The 27,411-nt window shown below is 35.0% G+C and overlaps 1 protein-coding gene across 1 annotated transcript in view; it reads right to left on the bottom strand.

The window, feature by feature from the left end:
• slc9a7 (solute carrier family 9 member 7) overlaps positions 1 to 21,549 on the bottom strand; it is a 28,699-nt gene extending 7,150 nt beyond the window's left edge. Inside the window, 13 exon segments of the mRNA XM_054603531.1 lie at positions 150 to 213; positions 8,659 to 8,812; positions 8,910 to 9,021; positions 9,903 to 10,016; positions 10,909 to 10,997; positions 12,364 to 12,469; positions 12,620 to 12,761; positions 13,767 to 13,872; positions 13,959 to 14,071; positions 15,309 to 15,385; positions 16,998 to 17,075; positions 17,166 to 17,368; positions 21,306 to 21,549. Coding sequence (XP_054459506.1) covers positions 150 to 213; positions 8,659 to 8,812; positions 8,910 to 9,021; positions 9,903 to 10,016; positions 10,909 to 10,997; positions 12,364 to 12,469; positions 12,620 to 12,761; positions 13,767 to 13,872; positions 13,959 to 14,071; positions 15,309 to 15,385; positions 16,998 to 17,075; positions 17,166 to 17,368; positions 21,306 to 21,546 — 1,599 coding nt within the window. The 5' untranslated portion in view covers positions 21,547 to 21,549.
• Positions 21,550 to 27,411: the final 5,862 nt, after the last annotated feature.

The following is a 27,411-nucleotide window of genomic DNA, read 5'->3' as shown; positions in this document are numbered from 1 at the left end:
ACAGGATAAAAACAAGTACAATAAATTAGTAATCACACAGTAAACTATAATAAATATGTACAAAAATATTATTTAAACGTACATAATGATTGTTAATATTGCACATTAGATTGCACTGATTATTTATATTGTCTATATTAAAGCCTTACCCCCTGTAGGACCTGGAAGCTGTCTCCACATTGCTGCTGGTCTTGATCCGGATCCACACCAACCCTGAAACACACAAAGAAAATCACTTCATGAAAATCCCCCAAAACATCTCTGAAGTAAATAGGAAGTAAACATTATGGTTCATATTTGGTTAGATTCCAGTCAGCAGTTTTACTTCAGCCCCTTGTAAGTCTGTTTCCTCTCTCGTGACCTCAGCTCTCTTTGTTGTTTGTAGTTGACATGATTTTGTGGCGACTACACCTGCAGATTTGTTCTCTTTGTGGCTTCGCTACGTGTCAGAAGGTCCTTTGAAAGCCCCACACACATAAAAGTGCTGATCTCTCAACCTTTTAGTGGCTGAAAATTGCTGCACATTTAGCGTTTAATCCGATTCAGACAGAGATGAACAGAGAGAGAGGAGCTGGAGGATATCACACAGTTTGTATAATTCAGTGTACCAGATGAGGAGGAGATTTACGTGACGTAAAACACAGAACCACATTTATATAAAACAAGTTAGATTTTAACAGATAGAGAAGATCACCCTCAAGTCACCCCTGACCACCGAGACAGAGAGGCAGTCAGCATGCAGGAACTGAAGAGACCATCATGTGATTTAACCCTTTCATTTTTAAATATGACAACAAAGGGTTTTTTATTCCTCTATAGGCATGAAACCAAAAATAAAAACACATTTTTCTAAAAGTTTTCCACCATTCGGGTGAACCGCATGCGTTTTTCAACTAAGGGAATATGTATCCGACAAACTAACAGATGAAATGATATATGAAAACTAAAAATAATACATTTTCGTTGTGTATTCTGTGTTTTCACATATCTTAATATATTGTTATTCTGTTCAATACAAAAAAGTTGAACCTCGTTCCAGACTCCTCCTCCTGTTGAACTTTATATTTTTTCTACGATTTATTTTTATTTTTTATACAAAAACCTGACTAACAAAAATATTGTCAAAAATCGAATCGTTTATAAGAACAATAAGGTCACCTTTAATAGTAATAATTGTGGTTGAAACATAGTAAAGAGATTCACTTTCTTTCCGTTGGATGAGAAGATCGATCACACTCTCAGATGTCTCTGAATATGAAGCTAAAGCAGTCAGTTAGCTTAGCATAAGGACTGGGAGCAGTGGGGAAAATAGCCAGCCGCGCTATTCTGGTTGCAAAATACCAAGATGGCAACGGCCAAAAAAAACAAGATGGCTACGGTCAAAATCCAAGAAGGCTACGGTAACAAACCAAGATGATAATGGCCAAAGCCAAGATAGCAAGGCCAACAAGCCAAGATGTTGACGGCCATAAATAAAGATAACAACGGCCAACAAACCATGATGAAAATGGACCAAAAACCAAGATGGCGACGGACAAAAAAACAAAATGGCGACGGCCAAAATGCCAAACTCAAGGCTTCAAAACTGTAGTCTACAAACAAATGGATGATGTCATAAAGACTTTGCCACTTCTTCATAAACAACGTATACGGGTGATGAGCCGGCCTCTTTCTTGGCGATTAAGCTGTTTCCATTCTTTATGCTAAGCTAAACTAACCATCTGCTGTCTGTTAGCTTCATAGAGTCCTTTAAAGTGACCACAGCACATATCTTCAGTCCTCTGGACATAATCCCCCCCCGTGGTGTCTCTTACTAACATGACGAGGATTAAAGTCCACACAAGCAGATTTTAAAGGGGGTCTTTTTAATTCACATTAACTCTGAATCAGTGGAGTCTAATCCCCGTGGCCCAAAGGCCGAGGCAGAGACGTGTCACCTTTCATGGTTACGTCTGAAACTACAGCCGACACTGAACAGCAGGACTCGAGGTTATCTTTAGACTTTTCCATGACAGCGGAGGAGCAGCGCTCTGTTTCTGCTTTCCACCTCACAGCAGTGTTTCAAGACCTTATGTTTCATAACTACACTCATGTTCACACAGAGGATCTTCACAGGGTCGAGGTTACGTGGAGTTCAAAGAACCTGCAAAACAGAGATAAACTGAGGGGCCCAGGAAGAAGAGTTTCCTCTGATAAGAAGCCTTCATACATGTTCACATGAACACTTATGTAACAGAGTCCCACTGACTGACTAACCTCTAATCCTAATCCTGGAAACACTCCTCCTCTCCTTAAACCCATCAAATAGTCCCTCGTTTGCAGCGTTTCTGTCTTCTAAGAAGATCCTGAGTCAAACATGAAGAAACCATGTTGGCTCAGCAGTTCTCGGTTTCTTTTACTTAACTTCCTATTTTTCCACACCAGATTATCTCACACAGGTCTGTCACAGTGTTTGATTTGTTCTTTGCACTGCAGTGAGAATAGAAACTGGTGGACAGTCGACACAGAAGGCCACAAAAACCAGAGACAGACTTTCACTTCACACAGAGAAAATAAAGTGATGGTTCAACAGTCAGTCCTCCACCAGAGCTGTGCTGCTCGAGAATCAGATCTATTCGTTTTATTCTGACACCAACCATCCAATTGACCAGGAAGTCATGTCCTTAAAGGGATAGTAAAAATATCTATATGAGTTTAGGGGAACGGTATATTTAGATTATTTTCTGCTGCTTTACCTTCCTGTCAGATAGACAGACATCTTTGTTTTTTGGAAATCACCATCTTGGTTTTGGACCAAGATCTGTTGGTCATTGCCATCTCGCTTTTGTGGACACGAGCATTAACAAGATTTTAAAGGAGGGACTTTTAATTCATATAAACTCTGAAGCAGTTGGTTTATGGCCGTCACCATTTAGGTTTTTGGCTGTCGCCTTTGCACAGTTGCCATCCATGGAAATTGCCATCTTTGTTTGTTACTGTGTGACTTGTGTGAAGCAGAATTTACCCTTAAAACACCAAAGACTATTTACACAAACATAAAAAAATCTAACTAACCTAATCAAGGCAGCAGAAGATCTGAGAGGTTAAGTCTCTGTTTGTGTGAATGTAGTCTGGTGTCTTTGTAGAGAGCATAGATAACAGCTTCAGTTCTCCGTCATAAAGGTAAAGAGGTGTAAATATTCTAAATATAGCGTTCTCTTAAACTGATATTGATTCTTTTAGGAGTCTAAAATACGTCCACAGCAGAACATTGATCTGCTCCGTGCTGGTTCTCCTGTCTGTTTCTACAAACATCTGCTGTAGTGAAACACTGACTGTGGAGGAGAACCTCACACAGACACACTCATAAACATCACTAGTCTTAACTTGTCGGTGCCCAAAGTTCCCCTTCATCAGAAAAACAGAAGTAAATAGAGAAAACAAAGAATCCCATCTGAAGCAACCACACACCCTCTTTCCCAACACCAGTTACACCAGTTCAAACTCAGATACAGCACCTGAAGTACTCCCACTCTCCAAGCTGGCGACGCTCTTTCTGCAAAGTTTCGTTTTCTCCAACTCTGTCACATCATAAACATATACACACTCAGTATCCAGCTCATTACTGTTTGGTTTAGATATTCTCTTTCCTGTGTGTCTGTGTCTAAAAATATATATATAATCACTTTCTCATATGAGGAACTGGAACGGTCCCAGTGAAAGCATCCACATTGGATACAGATGGGGATTAAATGTTATTTATCAGCATTAAAAGTGGTTTTATGTGTAAAAATAACAACGTTTCTATATTTCCACACATTAGATAAAAGCATCCATAGTGTTTTAGAGGATCAAATGTTTCAGTCAGTGTTAGTTTAAAGGAGAATTAGACTGAAATGAGAGTTTAAGCAGAAAACAGAAACCACTCAGGGGTTTTTAAACAGTAATTGGCGACAGTCTCGACCAAATATGATCCTCTGAGGAATAATCCTCCCACTAGGCCCAGAGGCTGAGCAGATGTTCAGTCCTACACGTTTAATAAAAATAATTATAATAATGTTTCCCAGTTGATAACCGACATAAAGACGACTATTTTTTTTATTACAAGTTTCATGAAAATGTTTAAATATGTAAATGAGGCATTATCTTATTAAATATGAGCAAATGTTCATACATTTCCAGAACATAAATGTGAACATTGGATAAAGCCATTGAGATTGTGCAATCTTATAAGTACCTGGGTGTTCACCTGAACAATAAACTGGACTGGACTAATCACACTAACGCACTTTATAAAAAGGGTCAGAGCAGACTCTATCTGCTGAGGAGACTGAGGTCCTCAGGAGTGCAGGGAGACCTCCTGAAGACCTTCTTTGACTCTGTGGTGGCATCAGCCATCTTTCATGCAGTGGTCTGCTGGAGCAGCAGCATCTCAGCAGCAGACAAGAAGAGACTGAACAAGCTTGTCAGGAAGGCCAGCAGTGTGCTGGGGTGTCCACTGGATACGGTGGAGGTGGTGGGAGACAGGAGGGTGATGGCCAAGCTGTCATCCCTGATGAACAACACCTCCCACCCCATGCAGGACACCCTGGCAGCTCTGTGCAGCTCCTTCACCACCGGCTGCTTCACCCCCGGTGGTGAAGGAGAGGTACTGCAGGTCCTTCCTTCCTGCTGCTGTCAGGCTGCACAACCAGCTCTGCTCCCAGCAGACCACATGACACATGACAATAAAAACACTGTGCAATAATAGTTATAATAGTTTTTCTGTCTGTAAATATAATATTTTTCAGTTATTGTTGTTTTTCTACTGTTTCTTATCGCTTATTTATAATACTTGTTTTTTTATTTCATTTTTTATTTTTATCTTGTCTTTCTTCTACTATGTCTCTTGTGTGCACTTTACTCTACGCTGCTGTGAGCCTGCAAATTTCCCCGCTGCAGGACTAATAAAGGATGATCTTATCTTATCTTAACTTAAGCCAGGTTGTAAAATTCTTGTTTCATTTTGTTGACATATTAGTGTCAAACATTTTTACATTTAGGATATCTCTATGTATCACTAAAATACTGTCAAAAGACATAAATAATCCATTTTCTCCATGTTATTAGTAATAAATGTTGTATAAATCAGGCTATGAATGATGTCTGAACAAACCCCTCTGTGTTAACCTTCAGAATATAGAGAGGAATGAAGCTGTAAAGTTTGGTGTATGTAAGAGCTACTGAAGTGGAGATTTATGGATCAGAGTCTGAGAAAAAACTCATTTAGAGAAAACGTCCTTTAAAGATATGTTTAGTTAAATTACATACATGTTGAAGACTCTACAGGTGAATAGGGTAAAAAAATAAACTAATAGATATCAACATGAAACTTCACCAGTTCATTACTGACATTAAGATGAATGTTTTTTGGGTTACAAGTTTTCTGAAATGTTATGTTTAAATATGCAAATGAGGCATTATCTAATGGTACCTTTTGGTGAATTTAGTAGAAATCTACAGACGCAAACAGACAAAGAAGTAAAATAAATGTTTTCTTTCCACTCGTCTGAAAGAAGACGTGTTATGGAAGGAAAATATCTGTTCAGTGCATGAAGAAGTGTGTTTTTGTCTTAAATAAAAGGGAATATATATTGTTTTTACTGTAATGAAAGTCTTCAGGGTTTAGAAAGTTTCCCCTCTAAAGAGTAAAGCATGTTAATGTATGCAGATATACATCCAGAGGGTGACAGTACAATCAGAGGAGGGATAATATCTGCCCGCCATGCCTCACATGTCCCGGTTACCATGGTGACAGGTTCATGAGGTTTCGGGGGGGGATTTTGGCAGCGCTCTAAAAAAAACCCTCCAGCTAACACAGAACAGTTCCTCATTTCAAACAGACCCGTTGTCCTCAGGACGCCTCCGCACGCTGTCACACATCACCAGCACATAATCCGCTTTATCATGACAAACGGAGGCGACCTCCCAGTGCATTATGGTCCGGCAAAAAAACACAGACGGGCCCAAAGCAGCAGAGAGGAACATGATGGAGTGAGGATGCAGCTGCAGCTCTCAGTGATGATCCTGTTAGTGTTGTGATAGTCACTGTGAACTGGTTTTATCATTCACTATGACAATACATTTATTCATTATAGGATTTTATTTTGTACTTTGAATGTAAATAAGGAGCCAGAATGCAAAAAAAGCATTGAAATAGACTAATAGAGGCCGGGATTGTGTGTATGTCTCACTAAAAAAGCTTAAATATTTTTGTTTGTTTGGTGGATTTTGGTTGTTTTCAACTCAAATACAAATAATTAAACCAATAATAAGTCATTAGATTTGAAGTAGTGACAAACTAAAGCAGGTTAATGGTGACTGAAAAGTTGTATATTTTACACTTTTACGCTTTTTACATTCATTATTTGTACTTTTCTTATTGAATTTTCTTTCATTTTCAGTGTTTAAATTCAATAAGAATGAAATTATTAATGTAAAAAGTGTAAAGGTGTAATAAGCAACACCTTTAAGGTCAAATAGAGTATCTTTATTTGGTATAATATAAAGGTCTGAATGACAAATAGTATACAGAGACATCTGTTAATCATCTTATTGTTGATTTTCCTTTTAATCTGTTAATTATATTGTATATTTTTATTTCCTTTTCAAAACTATTCCACAAATGAACTCATTTGACTGTTCTAATCTTTTTCTCATTTGTTCTAATCTTTGTTTTTATAAACTTAGTTCAGACAGACTGGTTCTGATTAATTTGCATAAACTAAGAGGCTCCTGTTTAATGTTTAAACTAAAATACAACTAAATTACAGACGCAGCCTTTAAAGCAGTAAACTGTCTGATTTTTCCGCCATATATAGGTCGGGTTAATTTAGTTAATAAGTCAGTAAATTTTAAATATCAACAATTTAAAAGAAAGAAATGTTGTGGGCCTTTTAATGTGATTTATTTAAATGGAAAATATGATTAAACTTTGTGTATTAATTGGCTTCTTGTGCAGATATTGTTAAAGGTTCTGGATGGAAGAACATCACGGCTCTCTGGCTCCATCTGCTGCAGCACGGATCCACCAGACAGAAGGTTTATTTAGGAGCAATCAAACTCCTGAGGAGTAGAGACGGGTATCACTAGGACTTTATGGATACTAGTACTCTTATTGATTCTGCTTATCGGTTCGGTTCCTTATTGATATTCTTATCGTTTCCTTTTGATTATTTCGTGAGGAAAAACACGATTAATTAAGAAAAGAATCGAGATAGTTTCATTATTCTTGTATGGAAACAAATAGTGTTACAAATGTAGCCTCACTTTGGATCTTTGTGTTCTCTCTGACATGGTGTGTGTGTGTGTGTGTGTGTGTGTGTGTGTGTGTGTGTGTGTGTGTGTGTGTGTGTGTGTGTGTGTGTGTGTGTGTGTGTGTGTGTGTGTGTGTGTGTCAGAGTAAAGACAAAGAGACAGAGAGGAGGTTTGAGACGAAGACATCTCACTCCAAACCTCTAAAGTACCGAAAGAAGACCCGTTAACTCCAGACTGCATTAATACTCCGGGTTTCTCTTCAGAACCAGGTTTCGGGGCCATCTCTTCTCAGGAGACCAAATGAATACAAGTACAACAGACGGGGACAAAAACCTGAGTGAAACATATCAAATGCTGATGTGTCTGTGCATCACACCACAACCTTTACAGTCAACAGATCTCAGATCAGTTGAACAGATTTTGGACCAACATGTCAGACAGTGATCCATCACCATGATCTCCATCAGATCAAGTGATTTACGACCTCTCTTGCAAAAGCAATCTTTATCTCAAACAACAACTACAAAGAGACACAAAATGACTACGAAGAGACTTAAGGAGACTACAAAAATACCAAAATCACTACAAAAGATGCAAAACAACTACATAAAAAACAAAACAACTACAAAGAGATGCAAAAAAGTCCATAGCTTAAAAAAAAGAAAACAACTAAAGAAATGATATACGGTCTCTTTTGCAAAAGCGTTGTTGATCTCACTGATGTCACCTGATTCAATAAAGGTTAAAGGAACCAACTGAATATCTACTGAGACAGAGAGAGGAAGTGAGAAGAGAAACTCAGGACCAGAGAGAAAGAAATGCAGATTCTGCACTCTGTCTTTGGACAATGGTCACATGATGTGAAAATAATAACAATGCAGTATCTAAACCATAAAACCTCTTTTTTATGAAATTCAACTTTATTTTGATTGTTTACAGTCCATAGCTGATGTATTTAATATATCTTTCTCTCTGTCTGTCCTTCTACTGTTATTATTCACCATGAATTTAACATAATACACTAATCAACAATTAAACATACTTAAAATAATTGATTTAAAGGTAAATTTTCCAACACAAACAGCATTAATTCATCAAAAGCTTAACAGACCAGAGTTCTGTTTCCATGAAAGAATCAAATATAATCTTCATTTGCCTTTTTGTTTAAAATTTGGGGGAAATATGACTTTAAATGAAAATACAAGTAAATGTATTTTAGTGATGTCACTCCTTTGAGAATGCAAAATGCCAAGAATGAACATTAACGCTTCTTTTTGGAATTGTTACCAATAAAGCAGTTCTTGGACAGATACACACGTTTCACTAAATTAATGTTTCATTGGATAATATATTATAATAAACTAAATCAAATAGTTACGTCACCTGATGTGTAGCCATGACAACATGGGCGTCGTCCCGCCTCCGAACACCCAGACTGTGAAGAAGACGATGAGCAGCGTGGTGGTGAACATCATCTGGCGGGCGTACGTGGCCGTGTCTCTGATGGCCAGAGCGAACGCCATCGCTCCACGCAGACCTGCAGAGGGTCACAGCCAGGAATCAGCCAATCAGGTTAGAGCTTCAACGGTCGGTCTGATCAGTCTGATTAATAAAGAATGATGAGATCTGTTTACCTGCAAACATCATCATGTGCTGGAAGTTTCCTTTGATCTTGTGCCTCCTGCCGAGGTTGAGAAGGAAGGACAGCGGGTAAATGTTCAACGCTCTCCCGATGAAGATGGCCATCTGACAGGAAGGTTAAGAAGACTTTTAAATGATGGAGAGATTCAGGCAATGGACGGGTTTCTGAACGGGGGGAACAGGCCCAAAGTGTCCAGCGGCCCTCATAAATAAAATGTCACTCAAAGAGACACGGAGCAAAAATACCACAAAGAAACAAAACAGCTGCAAAGAAACATAAAGAGGCTCAGAATGAATACAACGAACCACAAAGAGACACAAAACAACTACAAAACTATCCAATCTGCTGCTGTAATCCTGCAAATGTCCCCGCTGTGGGACTAATGAAAGGATAATCTTATCTTATCTAAACAGCAGAAAAAATACAAAAAGACACAAAATGACAACAAAGAGACGTAAAGCGATTACAAAAATGCAAAACAACTTCAACGATACAAAAAATGACCACAAAGAGAAACTAAACACCCACAAAAAGACACAGAACATCTACAAAAAAGACCAAAACAACTACAACGAGACACAAAAAAGAACTAGAACAAAACACGATAATTGCCAAAAAGAGACTCAAAATGACAAAAAAATTATACTAACACCACTACAAAGATGCAAAAAAAACACTACAAACTGATGCAAAACAACTACAAAGAGACGCAAAACATCTACATAAAGAACCAAAAAGCCAAGAAGAGACACAAGAAGAGACTAAAGAACTATAAATATTTGTTTCTTGCTCTTATAGGAGATGTTTATGGCCGTTGTCTCATAATGAGCCCAGTGCTGATGGATGATTATCTTTTTGGACTTAAATAGAACAAAACTCAAATCATCATCTATGACCCAGTTCTGCAGGTGTGGAGATATTTTAGTTCTGAGAGACAGTCCCAAATGAAAAACAGAAAAAAAGTATATTTGTTCCAAAAGGATACAAAAGCTCCGACGATGAAAATGGGGCTGAAGATGTGGTTCTGGAATGTGAAGAGAGCCAAACCCATGTAGGAGAAGATGAAGTTCTCCGCCAGGAAGTGAAGGACCTCGAACAGCTGCACAGAGAAAATATATCATATTCAATATGAATTAAATTCAGAAGCAAAAACAAAACTTCAGCCAGAAAACAGGCATTAAAACGTTCAGGGAATTTCACAGAAAGGTTTCCCACAATGCACTGCTTTATTAAGCAGAGTAAACAACAATGGAAAGAAGGGGAGACACTTCAGGTGAATGAATCGATATCACCATGAAACTTCCCCAGTTGATTAATTACATAAAGACTATTATTTCTTGAAAGACTAATATTCTTGATATGAAAATGATGTATTATCTTATTAAATATGTGCTAATTTCATACATTTTCCAGAACATATATATCTAAACATTGGCTGAAGCCAGGTTAAAAATTCTTGTTTCATTCTGTTGACATATGAGACTCAAAGGTTTTTACATTCAGGACATCTCTATGTTATGTTTAAATATGGAAATGAGGCGTTATCTAATGGTAACTTTTGTGAATTTAGTAGAAATCTACAGATATAAATAGACAAAAGAGTAAAATAAATGTTTTCTTTCTACTAGTCTGAAAGAAGACGTGTTATGGAAGCAGAATAACTGATCAGTGAATGAGAAACACGGTGTTTACTTCACTGACTCCAGAAGACTCTTTCTTTAGCTTTCTTTGAATCAGAGTAAGAAGAACTGGCTAGAATACTTGGAACACTGGTCTCTGAACGCATCTCGCTGTTTGTTGTCTACGACATAATCGGCACCCTGTCCTCAAGACTGAACCCCGTGTGGGAGGGATGTCCTCAGAAAACCCTGATTAAGGTCACAGCGGGCTGATCATGGAGCCATCTGTTAGACGGGCCGACCTGTTCCTACCACCACGGGGGGGGGGGTTAAACAAACGGGGTTCGTGTGCAGGATGTGGTGAGACGCTACCTGCTTGGTGCGTTGGGTGGACTCTGCAGAGAGGTTGTTGTAGGTGTAGTGAGCCTGCGTGATGCCACAGAACAGCACGGCCACGACGCCTGTATTCACAAACACCAGAACAAAGATCAGCTGTGAGCTATGTTTAATGTTTCATTTAATGTTCATTTAATGTGCTGCACATCTGCTGCTTAATCTGAGTTTAAGTCTCTGTCACATGTCATTTACATAACAGACAGATCATATTGTCTGAGGATGGTTTAGTTTAAACTGCTCATAATGACGTTATTCAGCAGAACCAACAGCTTGTAATTAAACGTTACAAAGACACTTTCATCAAATATACAACATTATCTGGAAAAAACATTCAAAAATATTTAATAACTGAAGCTTTTTTTAAAGAAGAATAACATTTTGAAAGAACTTGTGTCATAGAATATGAGGGAATTTAACGGGAAGGAAAGTCTAATAAAAGATGCAAGTGAGTTGCATTGTGGGAAATGTATTATCAAGTGTTTTTGAAGCTTGATCCAGAGAACTAAGACAGAAGGTAAGGATATCTCAGCTTTGGCTGCTTCAATATTTACACATTTCTTAATCTGTGTCTTATAAGTTTCCCCTTTTAATGATATGATATAGAGAAGAAACAGGCCCATAAACTAAGAAAAATAACAATATTGTAAATCCAAAAGAAGACAAAGTCTGGGAAAATAAGAAGTACACGAAAAGTTATGCCACAAACAGTTTGACCAAAATATTCTTTCTTTTCTATATGTTTCACAACAATTTGTGAAAAATGTCCGGAAAATATCAGAAAAATGTGTAAAAATGTCAGTAAATGTCTGAAATACATTTGTGAAAAATGTCTGAAAATGTGCAAAAATATGTGAATTTCCAAAAATGTATATATTTTTTTAAATCAGAAACATTTGAGAAAAAAGACCAGAAAATGTGTGAATAATAGCCATAAAATGTCACAAAGATATGTGTATTAATTTCCAAAAAAAGATGTAAATAAATGTCAAAAAATTAGGAATACATGTCCGAAACTGTGTGAAACAATATGTGATACATTTCTGAAAGAAATATGAATATATGTCTAGAAATATTTGAAAAGATTAGATATATATCCAAAATGCAAACAAATATGTGTAAGACTTTCCGAAAAAATATGTAAATATGTGCCCAGAAATATCTGAAAAATGTCAGAAAATTTGTCTGAAATATGTTAAAAATATTCAAAACAATATGTGGAAAATATTCTAGAAAATATATGAATAATATTCTAGAAAAATGTATGAACAAATCAGGCTATGAATAAAATATCTGAAAAATATTTGGAATATGTGCGGAGGAGTCTGTCATGTGCTGAACCCTGTACCTCCCTCAGCCCCCTAAACCAGCTGTCTGGTGCCTGCTTCCCCTCACTGAACCACTTCCCTCACCGCGGAGCTCCGGTCGACTCACCTGTGAACCCGCAGGCTTCGGCCAGCAGGAAGGTGCTCCAGGACATGAGGAAGAAGAGCGCCGTCTCCAGCAGAGGGAAGCAGTGCAGCTTGGTGAACTTGGTGACGTGGGAGTCGAGTTAAAGACACAACAGGGATTTAAATCTTTACAAACACAAATATAACAAAACCTATTGTCCTAAAGAAGTACAAATAAATCCAGAAATTAAACTTTGTATTTGTCAGAATCATTATCAGTGATGATCAGAGAAGGATATGAGAGCGGTGACGACTCCTGTGGCGGCTCCCATCAGGAAGGAGCCGCTGAAAATACCCAGAAAAACCCCCACCGACTTAAAGAAGGCCGCGGCATCAAACATGTGTGTGTTCGCTCCGCTGGGCTGGTACGCCACGATGGACCTGAAATATAATAACAATGTATTTAAAGTCATAAATTCACCAATTTGTCAATTAAGTTCTGAATGAATTCACCTCCTTATAGCTTGAGGACAAAATTATTTGGCTCTTTTTTGGGAAATAATTTCTGTGCCTTTGATTTGTTTATTTGTTTACATATAATGGAATACAATTATTGTTTGTTTATTTTTGTGCCACACTTTTAAAAAGTTGGTCTGATTAGAGGTCTTTAGAGGATGAAAATCTGTGTCAATAGCTGCCATCAAATTAGGCTGTTATTGATAAGGACCAAATATTCAGAAATTTTCAGAAATTTCCCCCTTTAAAATGTTGTTTGTTTACATAATACCACTGTTGTTTTTTATGGAAAATATTTTATATATATATATATATATATATATATCACTTTTAAAAACAGAGTTAAAATGAAACATAAAACAATCAAAATAATTAATAAAAAAAATTAAAAAAACTAATAAAAAAATTTAATCTGTAAATAAAATAAAAATAAAAATAAAAAAAAATAAATAAATAAAATAAATAAAATAAATCTGTAAAATGTAATAATAATATCAATAATAAAAAATTGTAATTTGTGATTCTGGGCTATACAAAATAAACTGAATTGAATTGAACACAAACCAGACGATTAAAACATTTAAAAATTAAAATGCCACCTGTGACAACAGCGTTTCCTGTCTGTTTATATAATATTTTAGTTATTGTGTATTTTTAAAGTTTTTTTACTTATCTAATAATCTTTACTGTGTCTTTACTTATTTATAATACTTGTTTTGATCTTGTCTCTTGTTTGCACTATCCTCTCTGCTGCTGTAATCCTGCAAATTTCCCTGCTGAGGGACTAATAAAGGATTATATTATTTTATCTTATCTTAAAAAAACCCTCCAGTAGTAGGTGATCTGTAATGTGTCCAGCAGAGGGCAGCACAGAGCTGTCTGTCTGTCTGTCTGTCTGTCTGTCTACAGTGATGCTGCTCTTTGACTCACGAGGAGAGAACGATGGCCACCGCGTCGTTCATCACACTCTCTCCAAACAGCAGAGCGTAGAGGTCTCCGTCAGCGTGCAGCTCGTTAAAGATGGCCAACACCGTCACTATGGAAACATTAAAACGTCATGTTAGTTCATCCTCTCATTCATAAACTGCTGATTGAGCAGTCAGGAGTTCAGAGGTCACGAACCCGGGTCTGTGGCCGAGATGATGGCTCCAAAGAAGAGACAGTCGGTGTAGTAGAACTTATCGGTCAGCTGTCCGACTGCCTGCATCAGTTTGACCACACCGTACATCAGGTTCCTGAAGACAGACAGGGGAGACAGACAGGTGAGACAGACAGGTGAGACAGACAGGTGAGACAGACAGGTCAGACAGACAGGACAGGGGAGACAGACAGACAGACAGGGGAGACAGACAGGTGAGACAGACAGGTGAGACAGACAGGGGAGACAGACAGGTGAGACAGACAGGTGAGACAGACAGGTGAGACAGACAGGGGAGACAGACAGGTGAGACAGACAGGGGAGACAGACAGGGGAGACAGACAGGGGAGACAGACAGGTGAGACAGACAGGGGAGACAGACAGGTGAGACAGACAGGGGAGACAGACAGGGAGACAGACAGGGGAGACAGACAGGGAGACAGACAGGGGAGACATCACAGACAGGTGAGACAGACAGGTGAGACAGGGTTGGTAATCAATCAATGAATCAAAAGCTCTGATAAAGAAAAGATAAATATCTGATATCTGTAGCTGTAGGACTGAAATAAACCAATGGATCATTTCAATCAGGTCAAATGTAATGATTCAATGAGCTACCTGTCTGTCTACCTACCAACCTGTCTACCATCCTCTCTTACTTTCTACCTGCCTGTCTGCTTTTCTACCTCTCTGTCTACCTGTCTACCCTCCTCTCTGTCTACCTGTCTACCAATCTACCTGTTTACCTACTTGTCTGCCTTCTTCCTCTCTGTCTACCTGTCTACCAATCTACCTGTTTACCTACTTGTCTGCCTTCTTGACTACCTACCTGTCTATCTACTTGTCTGACTACGTGTCTGACTACCTGTCTGACTACATGCCTGCCTAATTACCTACCATCCTATCTACATAGCTACCTGTTTCCCGACATGCCTGTCTATCTACTATTCATTCTAGGTGTCTGTCTACCTACAAACCTGTCTACCATCCTATCTTACTTTCTACCTACCTGTCTACCTTTCTACCTAATTGTCTACCTCTCTGTCTACCTGTCTACTAATCTACCCGTCTACCTACTTGTCTGCCTACCTGTCTGTCTACCTACCTGTTTCCCTACATGCCTGTTTATCTACATGTCTTCTGTCACTCATTCTCATCACCAGTCGTCATCAAGCGTTGAGTTCTAACAGCAGCCATGTTGTTTGTTTACGTTCATCTTGATATTTTAGGGGGCGTGTCTTTGTAGGACTATCTAGAATACTCCTCCTAGTTTGTTTGTTTTATGATTACCAGCCACACCTTTAAAGTTTAATAAACAGAAAGTGGAAACTCACCCGATAACAAAACAAGAGGTGGCCGTGCCAATAAACGCATAAGTTATGATGGAGCCCAGATTCCTGAAGAAGTGTCTCTGGAAAAGGAGAAAGGAGAGTAAGAAAAGGAAACACACACTTTAAGTTTATTTAAGGTGAAACACTGAAGTGAACTTTGCTTTTATAAAACACACATTGGAGTCAGTGACGGCCTCAGATTGGCAGTCACTCCTGTCAAACAGGACTGGAAACACAAACACACTATCAGCTGTTTGACTGGTTATAAAGCCAACAAGCAGCACAAACACCTCTCCTCAGTGTCGTAGTAGCAAAGACACAAACACACTTTCTGCCTGACTGTCGGAGTCATTCTTGTAAAAATAAAACAGAAAAGAATGAAACAGAAAGGAGGAAATATACTGTGCATGATTTACATGACAGCTCCTCTGAGGTTAGAGGACTCACTCTAACAACCCTGTGTTTGTCTGCAGTGAAGCAGGTGAGAAACTACCATGAGAAAACCAACAAGCTAACGGCGTTAAACTGTTGGTGAAACTCTGTGCTGGAAATGAGCCGGACTAACGAGACCTCCTGCTTCCTCTTTCCTGAGGTCGTTTATCTGACTAAGCAAATTCCATCTGGAATCACTATGTAACTAGTGTCACTTAGACTCTACATTCCTCTTACTTCACTGTTAGTTAAAGGGAGGTTTAGGTTTGGGACATTTGTCATCTTTGGCTTTGAGAACCAGTTATGAGGATTTTTCATTTGTAATTTTTGATATTTTAAAAGACTAATAAAATAGTAAACTTATTCCATACAGTGTGTACTACTATGAGGAGTATAAAGTACACACTGTATAGAATAGGGATGTAGTACACACTGTATAGGATTAGTATGTAGTACACACTGTATAGGATTAGTATGTAGTACACACAGGATTAGCGTGTAGCATGTTAGCATAATATTTACTAATTGGCACCTAACACAAAGTACACTAGAGGCTGATGGGAATATCATTAGTTTTGCAGGTTTTCAGTCCTAAACAACAACAAAAAAAAGGTTTTGAACAGAAGGTGGTGGATCAAAGGTCAAGGGGTCACCAGATACCGAGGATTCATCCTCTGGACACCATGAATCTCTGCTCAAATCCTCATGGCAATCTATCCAATAGTTGCTTAGCTTCATATGAGCAAAAAGCAACGACCAACACTGCTATCGATGCTAACACGGCTAAAAGAGAATTAAAACTCGACCTAAAGTCAGATTCTTATAAGATGCTCCTCACAGCAGAAACAAGGTCATGTGACCTCTCCTTGATATCATCCATCAGTGTATTAACGCATAATAATGAGGAGCTCACTCACAATAATAACATAGATTAGATAATAATATAATAATAATAATAATAATAATAATATAACTGAGCACCTCAAAGCTTCAAACTACAAACCTGCAGCTCGATAACGACAATCTAAAACAGAACTTTCTCATATTTCCAGCCTCAGACGTTTTTTTTGATTGTTAAAGTCAGAGAGGAAACGAAACACATCTACTGTCGACTTCCTCTCATTAAAAAAAGGATTTGGTGGGGGGGGGGGGGGGGACCATCTGTCCAATGAGACAGCAGTTTGTGGCAGCAGATGCGTCCACCTGGTCCTCTCATCCCCTCACTGTGCATCACATCAGATCAAACACACAGCTCCTCACCTTCTTCAGACTGTAGCCGGCGTGGAAAATAATCGGAGGCAGCAGAATGTTGAAGAACACTTCAGGGTCAAAGGTCACCTGGAAGAAAAGATGATAAATCAAAAAGAGTTGAGAGGGTAACTCGGTCAAAATGAGAAACTGATGTCGATGTTTGTTTCTGTCCGTTACCTTCCGCAGCATGTCGTTCTGCTCCACGTTGTGGATCTCTCTGGAGTTGATCTCCCCTTTCAGCGTGTACTCAAAGAACTTCCCACTGACGTTGAGCAGCACGGTGCTGACGGGTCCTTCCTTCAGAGAGCAGCTCGGCGGCGTCTTGTTGTGGTAGCTGGTGGCCGGGATGCCGTACCGCAGAATCACACCGACCAGCAAACCTGGAGAAGCAGAGGAGAGGAGCATGAATGGAAAACCTGCATTTTGGTTTTGCAGAAGAAGAATAAAAGAATAACAAAAGAACATAAACAAACACACGACACCAGAGAATATGACATAAAGCATCATAGTAAGCATCATATGAGAAATTTATTGAAGACATCAGTCGGAATCTTGTTTTTTGGCCGTTAGCATCCTGTTTTTCAAGACCATTGCCATCTTGGTTTTTGTACGTTGCCTTACTGTGTTATAAGGTATTCTACATCTTAGTGTTTGGTCATCACCATCTTGAGTCTGTTTGACTCTAAATGGAGCATCATTTACTAAATGAACATCATGCTGTATTGAAGAAGACTTGAAACTAGAGATTGAGACCATAAACTCATGTTTACAATGTTTACTGAGGGAATAAATCAAGAGAGAAGTAGAGTCATTTTCTCATAGACTTCTAGAGAAAGAAGAATGCAGCTTTAAGGTACTGTGTACCTGGATGTTGTCTCCTGGGTGTACCGGTCTTTTCCTTTAAGTAATACTGGATATTTGTTCCCCAAGTTATCTTTTCATCCAGTTCAACACATTTGTCTAGTTAAACAGATGAGGACCGAGCTGTTCTGTTGACATAAAACAATGTCAACAGAACAGCTCTGTCCTCAAAAAGCTTACAAATTCCCTTAAACAGTAGAGACACTGTTGGCCCTTTGCAAACCTAGCATTGGTGTTAGCACACCAAGTCAGTTTTGCTATCAATAATATTGCCCAAGTACTTGTATTCCAGTAAAGTCAATAGTTATGTTGTTCATACTTACAGAGGAAATTATCTCTTTAGTTTTCTCTATGTTTATGTTTAAAACCTGAGCTCTAGAACTGGTCTCAATGTTGTTTAAAAGGCCTCAGAGCTGCATCGTCTGCATATGTTATCATCGTACAACATCTTGAGGGCTAACACAAACATTAGTTCCCGATATGAACGGTTTGAGGACACAAGGTCATCGGTGACTGTACGACAAAAACAATCGCTTTCATGGGCAAAATGACCCAGAAATAAACACCACCAAATACAATAAAACTGTGTGTTGTGTTGAGAGCAAAAGCCAACGAGAGAGGAACGATGTCGGCAGTTAGAGAACATAAATCCTCCGATCAGACGGCAGTTCTCTGCAGAGGCCGAGGTGAATCACTTCGTCTATCAGAGGCTTAACCTCCTACATCACTAACAGAAATCCTTTGACTAGTTCCTCAGACTCAAACCGCCTGCTGTGTCTCAATTTCATGCAAAATAAACTCAAAATACTTCACAAACTTTAGGTTCTTTCCAGCTCGTGGGAGGTTTTGAGATTTCCATATAGGACGTGCCATAAAAGGAAAATGAGCTTTTGATTTTAATCCTCTAATAAATCATGAGCTTCCTTTAAATTGACACCCACTGATTTGTCTTGATTGCAAAGCCACAATAACCAATTCATTATACCGCCTGAACACACAGGGTTTTCTGCAGAATCTGCTCTTTATTCAGAAAATCAATAGGACAAGGTTTCCACTTGGCAGCTCTTTTATTCTGGAGATCGTCCAAACAGTGTCCTTTGACACAATAAACGTTTATAATAATAGTTCTAAAATCATGGGGTTTAACTTTAATACGTTCATCCCACATGTTCATGATTGCATACAACACATGAGCCCTGCACTGAGAGTAAAATCCCCTCTGGAATTAGTAAATCCTGTTGTAATATTACGAGTCACTTCCTGTTTTTTGACCTCATGCCAACTGAAACTACAAAAAAAGAACAAAACACAGAAGCTCAGTTCACTTTTTAGGCATAAAAAACAAATCAAAGTCTGAGCTCTTCATGTGGCATCTCTGGTTAATAAGTGACGGACCGATCCGCTGTGAGGAGACACTGAATGTGCTCCAGAGACGATGTTAGTACAGCTCAGTTTGGTTTAGCTGGTGGCGTCAGTGGTCTCTGAGTCTGGTTCTGTTAACGGGTCATGAAGTCAGATGATAAAACACAGACTCTGTTTTTTGTTAGATTGATTTCTGTCTAAGACCATGCTCATCTACATGCATACACACAGCTGACCACATGAGTTTATGTTTCTGATTTTGTCACCTTTATAACGACCAAAGTCCACATTTGGAGTCACGTTATCTCATCAACAAAACCCGGCCCTGACTCTTACACATCCATCATCCGTTGTCCCAAAGACGTGAAGCTTCTCATTTGGAGGAAGCCAGAAAAAACAGAAAGTACCCACAACCACACGGTGCAGAGGGAAGCCCCGTCCAGCCCGGGAATCGAACCCTCTCTCTGTGCTCGTATACTCTTCTCTATTAATACACACTAAACAATTTAATAACAGACTTGTTTTAACCTACTCTAAATTTGTTTGTTTGTTTATCCTATTTAACTATATATTTTCATAAGTTCTATTCTTCTCTACCTTGTTTACATTTTTATTTATTTTATTGTTCGGTCTTTATCATGTAAAGTGCCTTTGAGTACCTTTTAAAGCTCTATACAAATAAAATGTATTATTATTAAATGATCTCCTTTACTATTGCACTGTGTTTATTGTAAGGCACCAATCACAGACTTACTTGGCTATAAACTGTTTCTGATTCTGAAAAGGACCAAAGAAATATCTCTCTATGAATAAGATATGAATCTGCTCACAGTTTACTGTTTGGCACCAATCAATCACCTATGCCTTGTTTGTGTAACGTACTTGGCAATAAACAGCTTCTGATTCTGAAATATATATTTCTATTATATTAGAGAGAAGGCAGATATATCCATATCTCCAACACTCAGATCAAAATAATCCGGCCTTATTAATAACACTACAAGTAGCAGGAAGAATGAGTATTTTGAGTTTTGGGGTGTACTGTCCCTTTAAAGATCCATGACGATGTTAGTTAGATATTCTTGTACTAAATGCACTGGGAAAAAGCTAATTAATGCAAAATGTTAATGTTATCATGCTGTATAGTATTATATATATTATAATGCTGTATAGTATTATATATATTATTATGTTGCTGTTATATAGTATATATATATATTATAATGCTGTATAGTATTATATATATTATAATGTTACCATGTTATATTATATAGTATTATATATATTATAATGTTACCATGTTATATATTATATATATATTATAATATTATTATATATATTATAATGTTATATAGTATTATATATATTATAATGCTGTATAGTATTATATATATTATATATAGTATTATATATATTATAATGCTGTATAGTATTATATATATTATAATGCTGTATAGTATTATATATATTATAATGCTGTATAGTATTATATATATTATAATGTTACCATGTTATATAGTATTATATATATTATAATGTTATATAGTATTATATATATTATTATGTTACCATGTTATATAGTATTATATATATTATAATGCTGTATAGTATTATATATATTATAATGTTATATAGTATTATATATATTATAATGTTACCATGTTATATAGTATTATATATATTATAATGTTACCATGTTATATAGTATTATATATATTATAATGTTACCATGTTATATAGTATTATATATATTATATAGTTATATTATATATATTATATGTTACCATGTATAGTATGTTACCATGTTATATAGTATTATATATATTATAATGTTACCATGTTATATAGTATTATATATATTATAATGTTACCATGTTATATAGTATTATATATATTATTATGATATCATAGTACAGAACATGGGCTCCATCAGGTTCTCTGTAATCTAATCTATCACACCAGACTCAGATGAAGCGGACCAGCCTGCTGCGTGGTTTGTGGTTGTGCGTGGTTGTGCGTGTGTGTGCGTGGTTGTGGTTGTGCGTGGTTGTGGTTGTGCGTGGTGTGTTGTGCGTGTTTGTGCGTGAGTCTCACCGTAAATCATCGCCAGCCCTGTTTCGTGCAGAAAGCGCACCCTGCGGTGCTTGAAGAGCCAGATGGTGAGGATGGTGAGGGTGAGCAGCAGGATGAAGGTCAGCAGGTTGACGCTGTCCTGCCGGTGGCTCTCCTCCGCCTCCTTCTCCGTGGTCAGCTCCTCCATCCCGCCGTCCCCCGCACAAACCCCGCACACCGCACACACCAGCAGCCACGCATACATCATCTTCATCTTCATCATCTTCCTCCTCCTCGGTGTGTTGGTGATGGTGCTGCAGCTGGAGACCCGCAGCGGCTCTATGCCATGTCACAGCTGAGCCGAGCGGGGAAACGCACCGCACCGCCCGCTGCGGGGTCCGGCCCCTTAAAGGAACAGCGCGCTGCGGGGCGGGACGGGGCGGAGCGGAGCGGGGAAGGAGCGCTGCGTGTGTGGGGGAGACCACATCACACCAGACATGTGTTTAGGTCTGTATGTGTTTGTTTATATATGTTTATTTATGTTTATATATAGAGAGAGAGAGAAATATTTATTGTAAAAAATAAATAATCGATGAATCAAAAAATATGTAAATTAAATTAATAAATATGTAAAGAACAAAGAATTATATATAAATATATATATACATAAATATGATAAATACACAAAATAAAATATAGAAATATATACATATAGATAGATAGATAGATTTTTTTTTTTACTTATATATATATAAAATAAATATATATATATTAAATATATATATTAGATAAATAGAAATAGAAATAAAAATATAAATAAAATATAATATTGTAAAGAAAATAATAAAATGGATAAATCGATATATATATATAAATAAAATTAATAAATATGTAAAGAACAAAAATTATATATAAATATATATACATATATATATTTATTTGTATTTTTTTACTTTATATATACATTAATATGATAAATACACAAAATAAAATATAGACATATATACATATAGATAGATATATTTCTAAATTTATTTTTACTTTATATAAATATATATATATATATAATATATAAATAAAAAAAAATATATAAAAAAAATAATAAAATGGATAAATCGATATATATATATATATATATATATATAAATAGAATTAATAAATATATAAAGAACAAAAATAATATGTACATATATATGTACATATATATTTATTTGTATAAATTTTACTTATATTTATTTTATATACATAAATATAATAAATACACAAAATAAAATATAGAAATATATACATATACATCTATATATTTTATTTTATTTCTAAATTTATACTTTATATAAATATATATATATATTAAATAAATAAAAAAAATATTGTAAAAAAAATAATAAAATGGATAAATCGATATATATATATATATAAATAAAATTAATAAATATGTAAAGAACAAAAATTATGTATAAATGTATATACATATATATATATTTATTTGTATTTTTTTACTTTATATATATACATAAATATAATAAATACACAAAATAAAATATAGAAATATATATAGATAGATAGATAGATTTATTTTTACTTTATATAATATATATATATATATTAAATAAATAAAAATAAATATTGTAAAAAAAATAATAAAATGGATAAATCGATATATATATATATATATATAAATAAAATTAATAAATATGTAAAGAACAAAAAATTATATATATATATATATATATATATTTATTTGTACTTTGTTTTTTACTTTATATATACATAAATATAATAAATACACAAAATAAAATATAGAAATATATATAGATAGATAGATAGATTTATTTTTACTTTATATAAATATATATATATATTAAATAAATGAAAAAAATAAATATTGTAAAAAAAATAATAAAATGGATAAATCGATATATATATATATATATATATAAATAAAATTAATAAATATGTAAAGAACAAAACATTATAAATAAATAATATATACATATATATATATATTTATATTTATTTGTTTTTTTACTTTATATATATACATAAATATAATAAATACACAAAATAAAATATAGAAATATATATAGATAGATAGATAGATTTATTTTTACTTTATATAAATATATATATATATTAAATAAATAAAAAATAAATATTGTAAAAAAAATTATAAAATGGATAAATATATATATATATATATATATATATATAAATAAAATTAATAAATATGTAAAGAACAAAAATTATATATAAATATATATATATATATATATATTTATTTGTATTTTTTTACTTTATATATATACATAAATATAATAAACACAAAATAAAAATAAAATATAGAAATATATATAGATAGATAGATAGATTTATTTTTACTTTATATAAATATATATATATATTAAATAAATAAAAAATAAATATTGTAAAAAAAATATAAAATGGATAAATCGATATATATATATATATATATATATATATAATGGATAAAATTCAAAAAATATGTAAAGAAATTAATAAATATGTATATATATATATATATATATATATATATATTTATTTGTATTTTTTACTTTATATATATACATAAATATAATAAATACACAAAATAAAATATAGAAATATATATAGATAGATAGATAGATTTATTTTTACTTTATATAAATATATATATATATTAAATAAAAAATAAAAAAATATTGTAAAAAAAAAATAATAAAATGGATAAATCGATATATATATATATATATATAAATAAATATTAATAAATATATAAAGAACAAAAATAATATGTACATATATATGTACATATATATTTATTTGTATTAGATTTTTACTATATATATATACATAAATATAAAAAAGACACAAAATAAAATATTTAAATATATACATCTACATCTATATATTTTATTTTATTTCTAAATTTATTTTTACTTTGAACATATATATATATATATATATAAATGATTTATATATATATATATATATATATATATATATATATTTTTTATAAATATATATGTATAAATTAAATTAAATAGAAAGAAATATATATATAAATATAAATACATATACAAAATTAAATGAATAAATATAATAATATATATATATATATATATATATATATATAAATTAAATTAAATAGAAAGAAATATATATATATATATATAAATATAAATAAATATACAAAATTAAATGAATAATATATATATATATATATATTTATTCATTTAATTTTGTAACTCTTTGACATCTGGGATTATGGAGTTGAATTTGTCCACATAAATGTTCCTTGTTTCATTGACTGTTTTACATTTTCGGAGGAAGTGCGTCTCTGTCCAACAGTGACCACATACTCAGTTTTTTTCTCTTCGGTTGCCATGGTGTTTTGTGTCTCCCTGCCTGGTTTCCAGTTTGTGGTCACTGATCCTGTTCTTGGTGAGGATCTGTCTCTGCTTTCTATCTCTGACAGTAGAGAGACGTTCTGACTCTTCTTCAGAGGCCCATTTCAGGCTACTGAGTCATCGACATGAGATTTTGATGAATTTGCAGTTCTGTGCTTCAAAACAGGAAACTCACATGGGCTGTGATTGGATGTTAAAAGTCCTGACTTTTGCAAAAAAAAAGTGCAGATGCAACAATGTCGTCTTGGTAGTTATAGTAGTGGTGAAGATTTTAAACATTTTGATACTATCAGACCAGGGGCCCTTAAACAAGCTGATCCAGAATGCTTTGTCTCATAATGTGTAAAAACAGAAGGGTTGCTGGTTTCACTCTGATTTAAAGGGCCAGTGTGTAACATGTCAATCAGTGTGTAGCCCCGCCCTAAAGCATCCCCTGCTTTATGGTCTGTTTGACTCTAAATGGAGCATCATTTACTAAATGAACATCATGCTGTATTGAAGAAGACTTGAAACTAGAGATTGAGATTATAAACTCATGTTTACAATGTTTACTGAGGGAATAAATCAAGAGAGAAGTAGAGTCATTTTCTCATAGACTTCTATACAACCAGAGGAGTCGCCCCCTGGTGGACAGCAGAGAGAATGCAGCTCTAAGACAGAAGAACTGAGTTAACGTGACTTTTTTTGCTCCTACAGTAGAGTTATTATGGTATGGATGACATCTGTACCACAGTTTTTCACTCTGCTGCTCATGTTAGCGTATAGTTTTGTAAAGTCTGGGGAGGGGTTTTCAGTTGGTTGTAATCTGAAACTACACCACCAGATGTCACTAAACCCTTCACACTGTCCCTTTACTGGACTGCTGCTCTGCCATTTTCAATTCATAAAGACAGAGAGGTCGACTGCAGTCAGTGCTGCTGTCAGCGAGAATGCAGGAAACCAATAGACCTGAAAGCACATTTCATTTCAGGTCAATCAGTCACCACAAGCACCGCATGCTGCTCTGTTGTCCCTGTGACACAAACAGCTGCTGTCAGAGGTAAAGGAAGTACTGGTGAACGTTTCACAGGCACTGATTAAACATTTTGATTCTGTCTCGTGCATTACACTAATATGACTCAGTAAGTTCAGCATTAGTGTTTTTGTATTTCATGTACATGTTGTCGCCTGCAGAGAATCAGCTGATTCAGAGCTTCTTTGCTCAGACTCCTGAACTCATCCTCCACATAATAATATAGTTTTGCTTTCATGTTATTCTCATGTAGCAAACTGGGGATAACAAACTGCATTTTGTTGCGTAAAATCCTGTTGTACAATGACAGTAAATGAACCCTGTAACCTTAGACGTCAGGTGGTGACACAGATTATGAAAAGGGGATGTACAGAAAGGCTGTGGCTTCAGAGCATCTCTCACAGAGGCGTGATGGGGGATTACCTATTATTAGAAGTGGCCTAGTGGCTTAAATTGCAAGCTAATCTGAAATCAGGTTGGACATGGTTACGTGTTTGATTATGGTCTTTTTAGCTATACACTCTGTACTGTATGAGCACTGAAAAACACATGCACACTTTAATTAAATTGCCTTTATTTCATTCTGAAATCTTCTCAGTTTATTCCCTAATGTTATTAGTATATGTGAGATCTGTTTACTGGTGCAGGTAAGTTTGTATAAGCAGCTTTTTGTGGCATAGACAACACCCACAGAAGTGTGTCACTGTGTAGATGATGGTGCGTTCAAGGTAGTCTGGGAAATTAGAGACTTCTAAATTTTACCTGGTGGTTGGTTCTCCTCCCAGACCATTCATGCAAATGGTGAGGTCAATGAAATATAATTTAATTGTTTTGATTATTTTGTTGTTCATTGAAGAGATGGATCCTCATTGTTGTTTACTTTATTTATTTTTAAAAGTTTGTATTTAGTCCCTGTTTTGCATGTATGTATCACTTTTGTTCATCTGTGTTCTTCAAAAGAAATTCTAATAAAAAGTAAATAAAAAAAGTACAGAAGAAGAATTCATTTCATTGCGCCATTGTATTTCATAATGAGATAAAAAAAAGTCATAAATATGTGAAAAAAAGTAATAACGAGTATATCAAAATGGAATATGCGATAAAAAAGACATAATTATGAGATAAAAAGTCATAAATATGGAATAAATACCTAATTATGAGATCAGAGTCATAACTATGACAACAAAAATCCTAATTATAAGATTTTGTGTCATATTTCTGACTTTTTTGACATCTGATATTTATGATTCTTAAAGTCAGAAATTTGAGCTGAATCGTCATAATTACGAGATCAAAAGACAGATAAAAAGTCATAAATATGAAATAAATACCTAATTATGAGATCAAAGTCATAACTATGACAACAAAAATCCTAATTATAAGATTAAGAGTCATAAATATGGCATAAAAAGTCAGAAATTTGAGATGAATCGTCATAATTATGAGATAAAAAGTCATAAATATGAAATAAATACCTAATTATGAGATCAGAGTCATAACTATGACAACAAAAATCCTAATTATAAGATTTTGTGTCATATTTCTGACTTTTTTGACATCTGATATTTATGACTCAAAAAGTCAGAAATTTGAGATGAATTGTCATAATTATGAGATCAAAAGTCATAATTATGAGATCAAAGGTAAATCACGTCTTACTAACTGTCAGGAACAATCTTCCATAAAAAACCACCACCCTTCTTTAAATAAAAGAAAAACCACCTGCGGA

This window comes from Anoplopoma fimbria, chromosome 8 (assembly GCF_027596085.1).
Source record: "Anoplopoma fimbria isolate UVic2021 breed Golden Eagle Sablefish chromosome 8, Afim_UVic_2022, whole genome shotgun sequence".
Taxonomy (NCBI): domain Eukaryota; kingdom Metazoa; phylum Chordata; class Actinopteri; order Perciformes; family Anoplopomatidae; genus Anoplopoma; species Anoplopoma fimbria.
The sequence above is the reverse complement of the archived record's forward strand: the minus strand, read 5'-3'. Positions and strand labels throughout refer to the sequence as shown.